The sequence below is a fragment of the Halichoeres trimaculatus genome, unplaced genomic scaffold, assembly GCF_033239565.1.
Source record: "Halichoeres trimaculatus isolate MK-OKI-2021-1 unplaced genomic scaffold, fHalTri1.1 fHalTri1_scaffold_20, whole genome shotgun sequence".
NCBI classification, from domain to species: domain Eukaryota; kingdom Metazoa; phylum Chordata; class Actinopteri; order Labriformes; family Labridae; genus Halichoeres; species Halichoeres trimaculatus.
In genome coordinates this window covers 7966698-7983635 of record NW_027437198.1, presented here as the reverse complement: position 1 = coordinate 7983635, position 16938 = coordinate 7966698, and the positions used below count along the sequence as shown (strand labels likewise).

Here is a 16938-nt window from a genome sequence, read left to right as displayed (position 1 = left end):
CTCCATGAAATGTTACAAATTAATTTCTCTTTAAATCAACCCGTCCCTTCAATCTTTAAACATTTTCAACCAAGAACTAAAATATTTACTACTCTATAAACTTCACGGTCTCTAAGTATCAATCAAATAATAACAGTTCTATGAAAGTTTGTTATTCCAAGGTGAGGTTAGTGTCCGGTTTCTGTGGTAATGTGTAAATCACAATTAAAGCACATCCCATCAGTTTGCTGCCATCTAGAGGTTTATTGAAATCTTCACCTCTTACAGTACAATACTGCTACTCTGAGCTCTTTACCAGCATGAGTAAAAACATTGCTCTGGTCTTATGAGGTAAAAATTAAACATACATATAATGCAAAATAAAGTTATTTCACTGACATTTAACATTCAAACTGTTCCACATACAAAACAAATGTTAAGATACACACACACAAACACACATGCAATTACATCACAGTTCATCTAGAAATATACATATAGCATATTTTGTCTGTCGCTGCCTTCATCATTTCACCTGCCATGGTGGTGATTCCACATGATGTAAGACGATCAAACAAATTTGAGATAAACCTGGTGAATAAACTCTTTGAGGCTGGTCAGTCCCAGCTCTAAAAGAACAACATGAACTCTTTCTTCACAAAATATAGCAGCTTCTTCTTTGTCATGAGTCAGGGAGTGTTTCCTTTTCTTGTCAGGGGAATAAAAGGAGCAACAAGGAGTTGAAGCAAGTAGAGAATCTAAAATGTTTGATTTAATTGGCTATATACATGATATATAAATAGTTACAACACTTTGTCAACACAGTCTGCTGATCATGGTGGATGGGTAACTCTTTGTCAGAAAGAGAATGACTCTCTTCAGACCCCCCTGCCTCCACCTGATGGATCCTGTTCCAATACTTTCAACATCTGAACACTTTCTCTCCACTAACAGGTTTTCTCACACTCCTGTATCATGTTCCTCATCCTCATCCTCCTGCTGAGGCAGAAGCGTGTACAGTTCATGACCCAGCGGCAGGAAAGCAGGCCTGGGCCGGGCCTCGTTCTCCTCAGAAGGAGCTCTGTGGTGAGAGTTTGAGCCCAGCTGCTCGGTGGAGCTGCACTTGGTGTACAACTCTCGGTGCACCTCCGGGCTGCTCCCCTCATCGGAGCTTCTGGTTCGTCCACTGCGAGTTTTCAGCACGGAAAGGATGTAGCCAATGGGCACAGGCAAGCTGGCAAAGAGAATGAGCATGACGATCATAGCCAGGGCCCAGCCCGGGTACTCAAGGGTCATCTCAGAGGCCTGAAAGCAGGAAACAAAAGAGGTCAGAGGTCAACAACCACTGTGTGACTTAAATCTGACATTTTAACAATTATAAAAAGAGAAACACCTATCATAAGTTCAAAACATACTTTAATTGCACTGAATCATGTGAATACATATTTTTTTAGCAGTTTCTCACTGTGCTTTGGTTCCACGCTGTGTACGTGGGTCTTTTGAAGACCATACGTAACAGACTGGCAGCCAGGAGTCCAACCATTGCCAGCAAGCACACATACTTCCAGAGATATTTGTACACCACTGGAGGGCGCCAGTTGAGCATAACTTCAATATCATCCAGGAACCTGCATTGGAGGAAGGTATCTGAGTGTTCAAAACCAAATGAATTAACAGCAAGCATGTCATGTTAATGCAATTTAACAAATAAGAAATACTGATATCTTACCGATCTGTCCCATAAACCCAGGCCACACTGACGGTCTCAAAGATGACGACGATGACCAGCGGGAGAGTGGCGGAGTAGTCGTCGAACATCGTGACAAAATAGTTGCCTGAGCGCTGCGTAAACAGGAGTCCGAGTAAGAAGCCCAAAGCACAGCTGGATACTGAGAGACAAACAAAGGACAGACAAAGAAGGAGCACGTTGTTTCTGTGACTTTCAAAAAAACTGTCTGGAAAATCTATGGAAATATTTGTGTTACCAGTGAGGAGAGTCCTGTGGCGGCCCAAGGTGCTGAAATTATCCATGAGAGGAGTGAGGATTCCCTGCATGGTACCGAACATGGTGCTGAGCCCCAGGTTGAGCAACATCAGGAAAAACAGAGTGGACCAGAAAGGGCTGGCAGGGAAGAGGGCCATCACCTCGGTGAACGCGATGAACGCCAGGCCTGTGCCCTCAACCCCCTGTGCTCGTACAAAAGAGAAGATAGAAAGGCCAGAGGGAGAGACGCCATCAGGATATTTGGTAAATGTAATAACATATCTGTAAAAGAAGGCCTCATAACTTCTGGGCAACTTTATCTGACTTACGTCCTCTCGTCTTCATTAACCAGCTCACACTAAAGCAATAACAAGCATTTTTCAGTCACGGTGGATAAAGAACTACATCCTGTGTCTTTACTCCTCCTATGCCTCTTGTTTTACAGCACAACACGTTCTTCTCATGAAGTAACCCCACTTAGATAATATGACTTTTGGTACCCCTTCTTCTGTTTCTTTAGTTTCTCCTTTCACTCCTCTTTCACTCCTCTTTCACAGCTTGATCCAAAACTACTCGATATGGCATCCCATATGTTTTCTTTCTCTTGCCAGCTGGATACCTTAGAGTACCTCACAGATTCCTCAAGGGTCCTGGGAACTGAACACTCCTCCTACTAACTATTGTTTCTGAAATGTTCTCCTCTCTGTTGTTGTTTTAATAAGGAAGCAAGTGTCCACTGCCTCTTACAGCAACTTGGAGTAATACTTTCCTCTACATCACAGGTGTCAAACTCGTGCCATGGAGGACCAAGAGGCTGCGGGTTTTCTATCCAACCAAGAACTTCACCAGCTGGTTTCACTGATCAGTCCCTGCTCTCTGCTTGAAGGTGAGGTAATCAGTGGTATCAGCTGGTGTAGTGTTTGGTTGGAAGGAAAACCTGCAGCCTCTTGGCCCTCCATGGCACGAGTTTGACATCCCTGGTCTACATCCTCAATAAGAAATGATTTTCCTGTTTTTTACCTTTAAACAAAGTATTTCATTACATGTCATGGTGATCATTTTTACAGCAGGAATAAATGAAGATTGTGCTCTTAAGATACCTTATTCATCTCCTCCTCCAGGCTGCAGTCAGTGATGTTTGGACCCATCACCGAGCTGTACTGGCTGTACCACTCTCTGTAAGTAGCCAGAGGCATGTAGCCGGGGTCTGTTGTGTTGATCCAAGGCCAGCCCAGTTTGACCAAGGGCTGGTTTGATTCCTGGGACACCATGATGTTTAGAAGACCAAGATTCCTGCAAGAAATACAAAACAGGATAGAGTTAAAAAAAAATGCATTACCTGCTACAGAAGCTGATTGTTCAAATAATGGGGTTCACCATTAAGACCAGAATTTAGGTATGATATTACTAATTAAAGATGCTGTGAGGAGGATCTGTTTTAATTGCACTCCTGCGCCATCTTGTGGCCTGGAGTCTCACACACACACACGGAAATTACTTTTAGTGAGGTGTGTGTTTGTTTTTGAATTGAATGGCCATTGGATCAAAACATTTTTTTTTGTTAAAGACAACTTTTTACTGGATACAACGCGCTGAGGTAAGGTATTTATCAGTACAATTATATAGCGGTAGGGTTTGAAAAGTGACATAAAGAAGACGTTGTGGCAGCCGGCTATATGTTAGCCCAGTGCTCCGATGTATCTGTAGGCTAACGTGACAAGAAGTAAACGCTGTCAATTTGTGAGTAGCTTAGTAGTCGTCTATATTTAGCACAGCTGGCAGCCTGGTGCTCTAATGGCACTGCCACACCAAACGCGAATTTGCGTCGCTATTACATACAAAGTCAATGCAAAGATGCGTTTAGACGCCGATTCGCCTCGGGCGGCGCTTTTAGGGCATTTGGCGCGGCGCGTTTGTGCGTTTGGAGCTTTCACACGTTTGGGCGGTAGACGCGATTTCGCTCGAGTTCAAAATATTGAACTTTTGACGCGAATTCGCATGAAGGCTTGCCTTGGCCGCCAATCAGATGACATTCCCCCACGACGTCATTGATTTGATGACGTTGGGGGGGGAACCGCCGCCTGCTCCGGCTCCAGCTCCGGCTCCAGCTCCGCCGGAGGATGGAGGAGAAAACACTCCGTGTGGTGTGTCATCATCCAGAGTTATATGATACGATGTGTGTACTCTACAGAGACCAGAAAAAAAAAGAGCAGGCTTGGGTGAAAGTCTCTGAGGAGACAGGTTTTGAATGTAAGTTCTGTAAATATTCGTTCCCAGCTGGATTTGCCTGCTCAGGTCATCACTGAGTCCGACTGTGTTTTCCTCAGTGGAGTTTTGAGCCTGATAGAGAGGAGGAAAGAGCGGGGCAGGGGCAGAGCCAGGGAAAAGATAGAAGTTCTCTGCAGTCCTCTCTTTCCTCCACCCCTTCATTATCCCCAGGGATACCTCCGGGAACACGGGTCGAGGGTTCAGGGGGTCGGGGGGTCGGAGGTTCGGGAGATCGTAGGGAACAGCCAGGCAGGGCTGGTGGATTACCAGGGAGAGGCAGCAGGCATTGATTGTGATCTCCAAAGCTTTCACACACTCTCCTGTCATGCTTTTGAAACTTCAGCTCATTGTTTTCAGATGCTCTTTTGGGCCTTCAGTCTTTAAATGAACGGGCTCTCTACTCCGCATGCGCAGTACCGCACTAACACACGTTCGCCCCTCAGCTTGTCAAAATAGTACAGCAGCGAGACTTGGGCGTTCACGCGGCGCGTGACAGGCCATTTGTGCGAATAATTGGTTTGGTGTGGCCACGGCATAAGACATGTACTACCAAGCAGAGCTAACTTAACCTCACTCTTCATTTTATTAATAGACTCTCAAGTTTGAATAGACCACTGCAGAATAACTGCTGACTGTGGGTTGGAATGAACATTAGCACAAACAGTTTAGACCCTGTGTTATAGAGAAATAATAAAATATGTGCTCAGACATGGACCAAGACTTTCAGAGCCAGTATTAACATTTATCCACACACATGCACACAACCGTACTCAGCCACACAGCGTCCAGCGATGTTCTTGGCACGGAAACCCAGCACGACGAAAACCACAAGCGAGGCCAGGACGGACGTCATGAAGTTGATGCCAGAGACCATGAGAGCGTCCCTGTGGCAGTTGTTGTGAACTGGGTTGTAGGAGGAATAAGCAATAACGGAGCCGTAGCCCAGTCCAAGGGCAAAGAACACCTGTGTAGCAGCCTGCCGCCACACCTGCACATTACTCCAGATCTCCAGCTGGAAAACACAGCGAAATTAAGTTTCATTAAGTCTCAATAAATGTCAACGATGCAAAACAAAATGTCCTCTGAGTTTTAAATATAGTCTGCACATTAGATAAAAACAAATATCAGAAAAGGGAAACTTGTTCTCACTTTAGGATAAAACATATAAGTGATTCCTTCCATCGCTCCATCCAGCATCAACCCTCTGATTAGGAAAATGATCAGCACCACGTAGGGGAAGACTGAGGAGAAGTACATCACCTGAGATACAGACAGAAACTGTGAATGAGTTCTGATACTTTGGGACAATTGGAAATGCGTTTCTTGGTCACAGAGTCAGATCAAGTGTTTCTAGATACCTCTTTCTCATCTTTCATCACTTATTTAATTATAGACCTCACCTTTGCAGAGGACTTGATGCCTTTGATCATAGCCAGGGACACTATTGTCCAGGCAGCCAGTAAGCAGCCGGTCATGATGGGGTTAAACTCTCCTGATTCCTCGATGGAGTTTGTGATGTTTAGAGCTTTCCGGAACCAGAAATATGACGTAGGAGAGGAACTCGCACATTCTTTTACTGTTAATGAAAGACAAACAACTTTGGATATCTTTCACCTTCATGACATCATATCCTGACCTCAGCTGTGTCCGTACCCGTATCGTTGGTGGTGACATCGATGGGACACTGCTCCCATGGAAGAGGGTACTGAAAAGAGTTACCCATGTAGAACAGACTCCAAGCGATGATGACGTTGTAGTACAGAGCCACGTAAAAACAGACCTAGGAGATAATGAAAGATGCGGACAGATTTCTTTAGGACTGCACCGCCACCCTCTGGCCTGGAGTCTCACGCACACTGTTGTGAAGCCGCAACCTTTAACAAGGCATGTGTTCGATTTGGAAATGAATTGAGATCAGGTGAAACAAATTTTCTTTGTTCAAGACAGCTTTTTATCATGTGCAATGAAACATGATGACAAGCAAACGTCGTCAGTTTGTATACAGATTAGCTCTAAGACATGTCTGTGATGTGTAACATTTGTGAATCCTGGTTATATCCTGCCAGTCATCTACCAAGCAGAGCTAACGTAACCTCACTCTACAATTTATTGATAGACTCTCAAGTTTGAACAGACCACTGCAGAATAACTGCTGACTGTGGGTTGGAATCATAGGCTGAATAGGGACCGTGAAAGCGGAGCCTCACGATCCTTCTGACTTTTTGGGTTTTAAGCAGGAGGTGTCAGAAAAGTTGGAATCATAGGCTGTAAAAAAAAAAAATGGACGTCTGCTTGCTCGGCTCAAAGTGAGGTGGCCACAAAAACTGCTCCTTCAAAAAATTCATCTCCCCAGTCATTCCAGATGGGCTGTGGTCAAATTTAAAGAAATTAATACACCTGGTAGAAATGTTTCCTACTTTTGATTGTTGTGGTTATTTGAAATATCATTTGGCTGCCTCGTAGTCAAGTCCTCTTTTTTCTGAAAAGTTTCATTTTTGTTATTTATAAGAGGTTAAAAACAAGGTTTTACGTCACGTTTAGTGATGATTGACAGCTGCTGTTCTTGTGTATTTTTTTTCGGGGATTGTAAAATATGTCGGGAGGTAGGGTCAAGAAGTGATTAGACTCTCGAAAGAAAAAAATGATTATTATTTTTGTCACCCAGCTCCACTCAGATTCTCTCTGGGTTCCTCACAGTCTCTACTGCACAGACTCTGGCTACCAATGGCTGCGCCCGTGACGGGGGAATTTTGGCTTCAAAATCGTTCAATGGTAAATGGCAGAGCCACGCTGTCTACCCTTTGTACAGACTATTGTTGGAATGGAGATATTACAAATAGCTTAACCCGTGTTTTAGCCTTTAGCTCGTGCTCTATCTCTCTCTTGTTTATCTTTCTTCTGCTCTTCTGTCATTTTTCTGTCTGACAGTTAGGCTCCAGTGTCCACAATCACTACAAAATTAATCACAGAAATCATTTACAGTAGAGAAAAACACAGATCTCTCTTCTCACTACTAAACTTTGTTAGCTGACGTGGTGTTGTCATAGAGACCTAGACATGCCGTAAATCAATTTGGTCCTGTTAAACCCAATCAGGAAGCTTAGACGCAGCACTTTGAAATAACTTATATTGGTGCTGATAATCTCATTTTAAAGTGTGGATTACGATCAGGCATATATCTAGAAGGGAGACTTTTTCAAGATCACTCAGAAACTGCTCACAGCCCCTATAAAAATGAATGCATATAAAGCTAACCAACCATCCATCCATCCATCCATTTTTTTAACCACTTATCCTGTTTAGGGCCGCGGGTGGCTGGAGCCTATCCCAGATGTCATTTGTTGAGAGGCGGGGTACACCCTGGTCACCAGCCAATCACAGGGCTGACACATAGAGACAGACAACCATTCACACACACACACTAACACCTAGGGACAACTTAGAGTGTTCAATTGACCTGGTGAGCATGTTTTTGGACTGTGGGAGGAAGCCGGAGGACTTGGAGAGAACCCACGCATGTACGGGGAGAACATGCAAACTCCACACAGAAAGGCCCACCGGCCAAGCTGGGAATCAAATCAGTGACCTTCTTGCTGTGAGGCTGCAGCACTAACTGTTGTACCACCGTGCAGCCTGCATATAAAACTAAAACATATATTTGTAAGGTGTTATAAAGCTGTACAGGAATGGCTTCTTAGAGTGTAACCATAACAAATTGAGACACAGCCATCAACAGGGAGTGACAAAAACACGAGTCTATATAGAAGCAAGGGCGTCCAAAAGCACAAGCACACGTCTGTTCGCTCTGTGTGCACAGAAAGTTCCTGTCCACACTGAGTCTGCCCTGTCCCCTCAGTTTGAGAAAGTATTATGCAACAAACTGCCAGCACTAAGCGCACGGCCTCTCACATTACAGCATGTAACAGCAACATGTCATCATCACCCTTTCTTAACCAAACACTGCGTGGCCGCTCATAAAAAGACACTTGTTCAGTTAGTTGTGTAATACAGTAGACGCTTGGTGATAAGCTTTTGGCGGCACAGGTGAAGGAAATATAGAGGCTCACACATGTTTTTGTTGTGGAGTAAGTACTAATTTTTATCTGATCTTTGAAACCCAAACATGAAAAATCCAGAAGCCCCAAACCACAACAGTCTCAGTGGGATACTTTGAGTTATGGGTGTTCGTTCTGCTGACGTGTGTGAGAAAACAACCTTTTCTTTAAAAGAGCAGTCTAAGTTTGGAAACTTTGAAAAAATAAGCAGAGGACTTTTTTTTTACTGCTTCCTTTTTGCTCTAAGTGACCAAACTTCCAAAGGGCTTTTAAGTTCAGCTCTTTGGATGTTGCTTGAAGCCAAACCTGGAGAATATACAGGAACTGTAAAAAAAAACAAAAAAAACACTGGAAGTAAACCCTCACCATACAGCTAGAGTAGCCGATCCCTGAGAGTTTCGGAGAGATGTGTTTCCAAACGCCAATGCTTCCCTGGCGAATACTCTGGCCAGCAGCCAGCTCCATGAAAAACAAAGGGACTCCCACAACCAGCAAGAGGAAAACATACAGCAGCATGAAGGCCCCTGCATTGAGAGAGGGAAGATTCAAATACATACAAGGAAGTTGTTGCATGTGTGAATCCTTTCTGTTTTCTTTTGCTTCCTGCGGCATCTACTCACCTCCTCCATTTTGGTGACAGAGATAGGGGAATCTCCACACGTTCCCTAAGCCGACGCTGAACCCCACCTGGGCCAACACATACTGGATCTTAGAGTCCCAGGCCGGGCGGTCTTCATCAGCTTCATCTCCCCCGTTCACAGCGTCCAGCTGAGTTTCAGACTGGCCCTCACCAAGCCAGGCTCTGTCTTCGTTGCTGTCCAGCGGCGGTTTCTCCATCTTTTTGCAAACAAAAAAGAAAAAGTTAAACAGTCAATACAAGAGAAAATGAGTGAGACATGTTTAATATGTCTTGCTCAAACACAGAGATGTGTGAAGAGAAAATAATTCACCTACACGTGCACACACAAAAACTGAGTAAGGTAGGAATCCAGTTTCAGGAGGGGGCATAAAAAAGCAGGAGCATGTGTTCGACTGCTTTTAATGTATCTGTTTCATGTTCTGTCCACCCACAGAGTCAAACTAAGCCTTTATCAAGGATCACAGCGGTCTCCAGTTTCTGAGGGTAAAGAATAAAGACCACTGAGGGCTGAGAGGAGCGAAGTAAAACATATATTCTGCTCTCTGCTTTCCACTGCGGTTAAACACGGCACGTTTAAACACAGCTTTGACACATATGTGCTGTAACTCATGCAGCAGTCCACTTTTAAAAATAAACTATAGGTGGATACGGTGCACGAGGAGGAGTGAGTCTCCAGCAGAGCGGCACCCTGGGAGCTGAAATGAAGAAGTCCACCATAACTATCATGGGGCTGAATGCTGTCTCTAAATCTCGCTTTGGTTGTGATATTTATTCTGAAGTCACCTTTGGGTTATAGTTTTAGAGTTAGAGCTGATGAAACCAAACAATTCCTGCTGTCTTGTCCCAATGAAGTAGCTTAACAAAATCTTATGGAAATATTTTTGGGTTTTAATTTTTTATGAATTTACTAAAATAAGAGCACAGAGAAATCCATGTTTGAGAAATCAAAACATATTCATTAAGGATGGCTTTTAATACCCAGTAATGTGGTGACACTTTTATTCTGTTTTCATTTTATTTTATTTTATTCTATTTTATTTATTTATATCGTTTTTATTTTATTTTGTATTATTTTATTTTGTTTTATTTTATTGCTTTTATTCTTGTTATAGTTGATGTTTTTCCTTATTGGTTTTTACTGTTTTTATCTATTTTAAAGTGCTTTGGTTGACCCCTGGGGGGTTGTTAGGGGCTGTATGAATAAAGCATGTTTACATTTACAAATCATTTCAAGATATATTTCATCGTTGAAGCCCACTTAAAGCTTAATAATTTATCAATTAATCTTAAGGACTTTTTGGAATTTGAGTGTAGTGAGGTGATTAGGCTCAGTTTCACAATTTTCATGATACTCTGATGAACAATTTTGATCTGGTTTCAGTAACACTTTGGTTTAATAAAGACAAATCTAACTTTCTGTGCAAAAGAACAACACATCATCCAACTTAACAACACCACAACCAGCTACAGAAACTGAAAAAAGTGTTCGGGATCCAAAAATGGCTCAAAGACAGAAGTCAAACTAACTCTCAGACGTGACCTATCTGAATGATTTGTTGTGTCACTGCTGGTATCAGCTGGTGAGGATGGAAAATTACAGCGGTGTAAGACGCAGAGAAGGACATTGCTGGGCGAGACACATGTCCAGATGAGTCAGGTGATTTCAGCAAAAAGAAACACACATGCATGGAGGAGTGCGAGAGTGACAAAAATATGCATGCATGCTGCACAGAGAGGAGGGGACGTGGAAAGAGAAGCAGCCAGTGGGCAGACCTCGGGTGAGGGAGGAAGGGTCTTGGGTGACATGTGGTGGGAGTGGGTGGGGGACGCCTTGGGGAGGTGTTAGGTTCACATTGGTTCACACTATGGGCGGTGCTGAGGTGGTCCGTGGAAAGGCTATTGGAGTTTATTTCAACATTTTGGAGACTGATTTATAAATCAGATCTGGCATCTTTCTGTTTAATTAGTCAGCAATTTAAAAAAAAAGTTAACAATCAATACTTTCATTATCAAGAAAATAAACCAAAAATTAGGTGGTACCTACTCCTAAATTTTGCTGCCTCTGCCTTTTTTAGTCTGCTGACTGCACACTGACTTTATGGACTTTTATTCACTGATGAAAGAAGCAACAAGCTTCCTTAAGATTTTTAATTTTTCAGGCTGAGAAAACAAAGCTATCACATCTGTGAGCAGGTCCCTTTGAAAAGCTGAACTGAATATCTTCACAGCTGAACTACCAACACACTAAAGCTCATATTTATCACTGAAATGAGGCAGAACATAAATGAAGCAAAAGCTAATTCTTCCCGGTTTATTAATCATATTGTAAACACACCTAACACAGCCATGGAAATAAACCACATGCTTCCCATGCCAGGCTACATTCTACAGAAAAGGTATGACAGTATTTTTCACCTTTCCTATTCTTAGATTACCCTAATTTAACTCCTAACACCACGGCTCCCTGCCAAACACATGCTCACACACATAATAAGTTAGTGCCCATTGGTCAGCCAGAGTCTATCTCTGGGTCCAGTTGGTAAACAGAGAACCACACCTCTGCACTCAGTAATAGAAAAATAAACTGGAGCATGTGGCAGAGGTTCAGCACACTGTCTAACCGCTCAAACATCTACAATATTTTGAGCATTTTAGATGAGTTATTGGATTCCACTTGGAGAAAATATAGCCAGACTGGATGCCAAATTTATTTTAAGTAACTGTCAAACTGTGAAAAGAGCTCTACAAAGAATTCCACGACAGCCAAACACTCCTGGACTGTTCCTTTCTACTTGATCCTTATACGTGTATTTATCAGCTATCTGCACTGCTGCTGTTAAAAAAAAGAAGGGTCTTAATGAAACAAATTACAGCCTATGATCTGTTCCACTACAGACTCCTCTTGATGTAGAGTCATATTTAATCTCTGTATTTACAGAACAAATACTGCTTTTCTTTCTTATTATGACAGTCAGGAAGACAGGATGGAGTTTGATCTTCAGAGCAGGGCAGTGTAGTTAAAACTTAGGCTGAAGGTGTGTTCAAGACTGCATCAGACTAAAATATACACATGTGTAGGGATGGGTACCTTTCACATTTGAAATGATACGGTACCGATGCCTGGTACCTGGCAATCGGCACCGGTACTCAATGGTACCAATTTTTGGTACTTTTTTTGTTTGTGTGGCAAAAAATATTAATTTGTTTAAGCATAAAATTTCAATGTAACATATTTATTCTTCATTATATAACCTTGTAATGCTGTGTTCATCTCCAGCATGAAAAATCCCCTACTCTTCCACTCCCTCACAGTCACAAGGATGCATTTAGGTACGTAAACCTGGTACCATTTGATTTTACCTGAATCAGTACCCGGTACTTTTGACTAGGGATGGCCCGATACCAATACCAGGTATCAGTATCGGGACGATACCAGTCTTTTTTTCAGGTAACAATACTCGTGAAGGCTGCAGATACTAGCAGCAGATACTCAAGGCAAAAAAATCTTGCATCGTTCAAGTCCTCCTCACCACTAGATGCTGCTAACTGCTGCAGTTTAAAGGGGTAGTTTGGGTTTTTTGACATGAACCTGTATGGCATCCTCATCTGTAGCTACGTACATCAGTGCTGTCTTACCCATGTCAGCGTCCTGTGACCCAAGATCTGGTGCAGTTTTGGTCCAGATGAAAGTAGTCCGGCAACATGGCTGGGGTCCTGAAAACAAAGCTTTTTCCTCTCAAAACAATTTGTGTTCAAAAGAGTGATAAATTTGCATCACAAAACTGCAAACCGGAAAAAAGTCAGACTCCGTTATCGCTTGGCACTACTTTCCGGTGCGTATCATTGCGCCGCGCGGTGCATCCAGCTGACCGGGGCGCGTTGTCACCGTCATTACGACTTCAAAAAGTTAACGATAACATGTCTGACTTCAACACTGATAAAGATGACATTACATTTTACATGTTGCAACATGACTGTGCCTTGTCTCTCTCTCTACCTGTTCTAATGCCATCTGACGAATTTCAGCATCAGTATATTCAGGTTCATAAATAAATCCCCTTGGCTCTGTGTTAAATGTAATGTCACCTTCATCAGGGTTGTAGTCAGACACGTTATCGTTAACTTTTTGAAGTTGTAATGACTGTGACAACGCGCGCAGGTCAGCTGGATGCACCGCGCGGCGCAGTGATATGCACCAGAAAGTAGTGCCAACCGATAACGGAATCTGACTTTTTTCCAGTTTGCAGTTTTGTGATGCAAATTTATCACTCTTTTGAACACAAATTGTTTTGAGAGGAAAAACGCTTCATTTTTGTGACCCCAGCCATGTTGCCGGACTACTTTTGTCTGGACCAAAACCGCACCAGACCTTGGGTCACAGGACGCTGACAGGGGTAAGACAGCACTGATGTACATAACTACAGATGAGAATGCCATACAGGTTCATGTCAAAAAACCCAAACTATCCCTTTAACACCATGGCATGTGCCCCAGGTCCTTCTCAGACAACACGAATGTACCAGGAAGAGTTAACAGTTAAACTGTTTTATTTTGCACTTTAGTTTACTTTGGAAAAAAAATAAAACTCTGACAGTTGTTAGCTTTATTGTGCAATTTTAATTCTATTTTTTAAATATTGATCAAAAAAGTTCTAAACTCAGAGTTGTTTGTGTTTTATTTGGACTTAATGTCAGAGTGACTGTGCTGTCTTTGATCAAAATGATCTGTCACTGTTAATTTAAATTCTATGTATCAAAAGTACTACCAGTAATGGTACTCGGTATAGGTGAGTATTCAAGAAGGAGTACTCGTACTGGTATCGGTCTGCATAAAAAGTGATATCGAACATCCCTACTTTTGACTGAATTCAGTCGGTACCAATAAAAGTACCCAATTCTGTATCCATTCCTACACATGTGAAGGAGTGACAAAGTGCAGAGTGAAAATAAAAGGCCCAAGAATCATGAAGTTGTTTCATAACACTCCTCAGACCCAGCTGGAACATTGACTGAATGAGATCACAGTTACATATGAGAGCGTATAAATGCTACAAAGAGCCAAAATCACAGGCTCCAACTGGACAGTTACTGTATCATGAACAATAGCTTGTGTCTTATTCATTCAGAGCCATCATTATAAAGTTTGGTTTCTTCCTCAAATCATAAAGTGACAGATTTTAAAATCCTACACATGCAGCATTTGAAAGGCCGTTTTATGTGTTTACATATAGTTTAAAGTATGCTTCAGATAACATGACCGCTTTCTGCCTGCATGCCCTACAAACTCCCTCAAACAGCCAGAATAAAGCCGCTTTCACAAATGTAACTTTACATGTTGGCGTCATGTTGGAAAAGGAGCCTGGCACATTTTTTTACAGCGAGAGGCTCTCTGGGAAAAAGCCAAAACGGGACCCTACTTCATATCTGTAACATCCATCTGAGCTGCAGAGGAGATTAAAAAATGAGACGGGTTATTTGGGCTTTAGCTAAGAGGAAATACATTTTATTTTTAAAGTCATGCCTGCAGGTTAAAGATCGTACAGATCACACTGAAATAACACCTGAGCAAAATGTGAGCGACATTTTATTACACGCTATAAATCAGCAGGTAAGAGGTGAAGACTTGAGCAGGGATCTGTGTGCATCAAGGGATACACACACACACACACACACACACACACACACACACACACACACACACACACACACACACTCACACACACACACACACACACACACAATACTATTACATAATCTGTGCAGCTATCAATCATGCACACACTTCTTAATTTCCCAACCATCAGTTTTTAAAAAATACATTCTGCCTTTGTGGAAAAAAAAAGTTTGTGAATGTGATTTTCATATATTATGGGTGATATAAAAAGATGAACATTGTGTTGTCTGTGTTAAAAAAGAGACACAGAGACACCGGAGGGGTGACCTCTTTCTTCAAAAGTTGTGTTTGCATGAGCAAATTAATGTTTTTTTGTTTTTGTTGTTCTTTTTTATTAAGTTAAAAGACTTAAAGTGTGAATTGTGAGTCTGCTCTGTGCAGCTGTACGGTATGCACAAGACAGCATGCACGTTTGTGTTTACAAGAAGCTTTCCTGCAGATACACTGATAGCAGTGTAGTGAGATCTATCTGGTTCAGAGTATCAGCTGCACAGAGGAGATTATCCGCAGAGAGCTCAGCCAATTCATGCCTGCTACAATAACGAAACACTTTCACTAGCTAAAGGGAAATTAAACAACCTGTAAGTCCAAAACTTCATAACAGAAAACCAGCATACAGATACCTGTCAGCTATCAATGCAGAAGATGTTAGTATCTGGACCATGCAGGCATGTTAACGGAGTGTTAAAGCAGGAGGACGTTGTGTTGTGGACATACCATGCTGACAGCACGGTCCAGTTTCCAGCTGTCGTCTCCCTGTTCGCCTTCCTGTGAGTAGCCTACTTCTAAACTCCTCTGTTTTTTAACATTTAATGATACGGATCTTATTTTTCTGTGGAGAAAAGTCTCCGAGTAGTTTGACAACTTGCAGCCACGTTTCTTGGAGTTGGTACGAACTCTGCCGTCGCCAACCCAAGAAGTCATGAAGGAGAAATGTGTGCAACTGAAACCAATGAGAGGACAGAGGGGGCCGAACAGACCGTCCCCGAAATGTTCAAGGGGCTGGGCAACATATACACACACTAATACAACACACACACACACACACACACACACACATACCGCCGTGTGGGTGTTTGCAGCCTGCTGATTTCCCAGCGCTTTAGTGGTAGGAAGTCAGAAAACACCCGCATGTAAAAATAAAAGCACAGCATACCTGTGCTTTTATTTTTACGTGCAACCACCCACAAACAAGTACATTTAAATCTGCAAAAGAAAAACTGTGAAAAGTTCAATAGAGACCACATCAGAGGCATACTGCTCAGTTGTTTTTAAGGTAAGGTCAGCCTAATGACCCGGAGCAAACAAATACAAAGATGCAAAACGTAAATCTGCAAATTACCATTCAGAGATGATAGTAGGCCTACATGATATATCCTTCATTAATCTATTTAATTGCTATTTATTTTATTTTATTTTATTTTATTTTTGGGTACGAGTTCAAAACTAATCAGGGATCTGGTGCCTGTCAGGAATATTAGGTTTCACCACATCCAGTACAAAACATAATTCTTACTCTTTAGATTTTACATCCTTTTTTCTAATTTGCATTTTTTCTTGTATTTATATAAGAGCAGGACTATATTGTGGAGCAGTATAGTGTAATTAATTTGTTAATTGGAATTTATGCATTTAGCTGTCGCATAATTTTTTCTTGTATTGGTTTGTTTTTAGGGAAGACACCACTTAAAAAAACTTTGAAGAGGGAGAACGTTGCTTCCCCTTTTTTAAGATATCATAAGATAAGCTTAGCTTATACCTTTAATATGCCCTCCAAGGGACAATCTATAGAATTACTGTAGCAGTACAGTAAAAAAAATATTATAAATAACAACAAAAACATTGCACATTTATAAGACTTTAAACACTGACAGGACTAGAAGTTTACAGGTTATTATAAAGTGTCATTACAGAGTCTGACCATGGCTGGAAGAAAAGACTTGACATGGATAAAAAGTATAAAATATAAACATGGGTATAACATAACAGTGCTGGATGTTCATACTAAATGTTTTCTGATTTTCAAATTGCTACGTATCCACATGTTGTAGAAATCACAGAATCTGTCTGTGAACTGATCAAAACAGTCTGTCCTCGCAATCTTCATGAGATTTTCATGAGACTTGCTGAGAGATGACATCATCACATAAGATCTCCTAAATGTGTCATGACACATTGACAAGCTGAACTCAAACACCTCTGACAGGCCTCTGTAGGGCTGACCAATCAGAGGGAAAGGGGTTTGTAGAGCGAAATGTGACCATCTTACCAATGAAATCTAAAATGAGACATAAAGCAGTTCTCTGTAACACTCAGCTGAGCCAGACAATCCAAAAACT

The 16938-nt window shown here is 41.9% G+C and overlaps 1 protein-coding gene across 1 annotated transcript; it reads right to left on the bottom strand.

Moving 5' to 3' along the window:
- Positions 1-231: 231 nt before the first annotated feature.
- On the bottom strand, positions 232-15535 carry slc6a16a (solute carrier family 6 member 16a). Its single transcript, XM_074696445.1, has 12 exons — positions 15317-15535; positions 8907-9123; positions 8653-8810; positions 5885-6011; positions 5632-5807; positions 5381-5491; positions 5002-5243; positions 3064-3256; positions 1965-2166; positions 1709-1868; positions 1445-1607; positions 232-1284 (listed from the first exon to the last, which is right to left on the bottom strand). The coding sequence occupies exons 1-12, from the start codon at positions 15521-15523 to the stop codon at positions 940-942; spliced, it is 2301 nt and encodes a 766-aa protein (XP_074552546.1). The 5' UTR covers positions 15524-15535; the 3' UTR covers positions 232-939.
- Positions 15536-16938: the final 1403 nt, after the last annotated feature.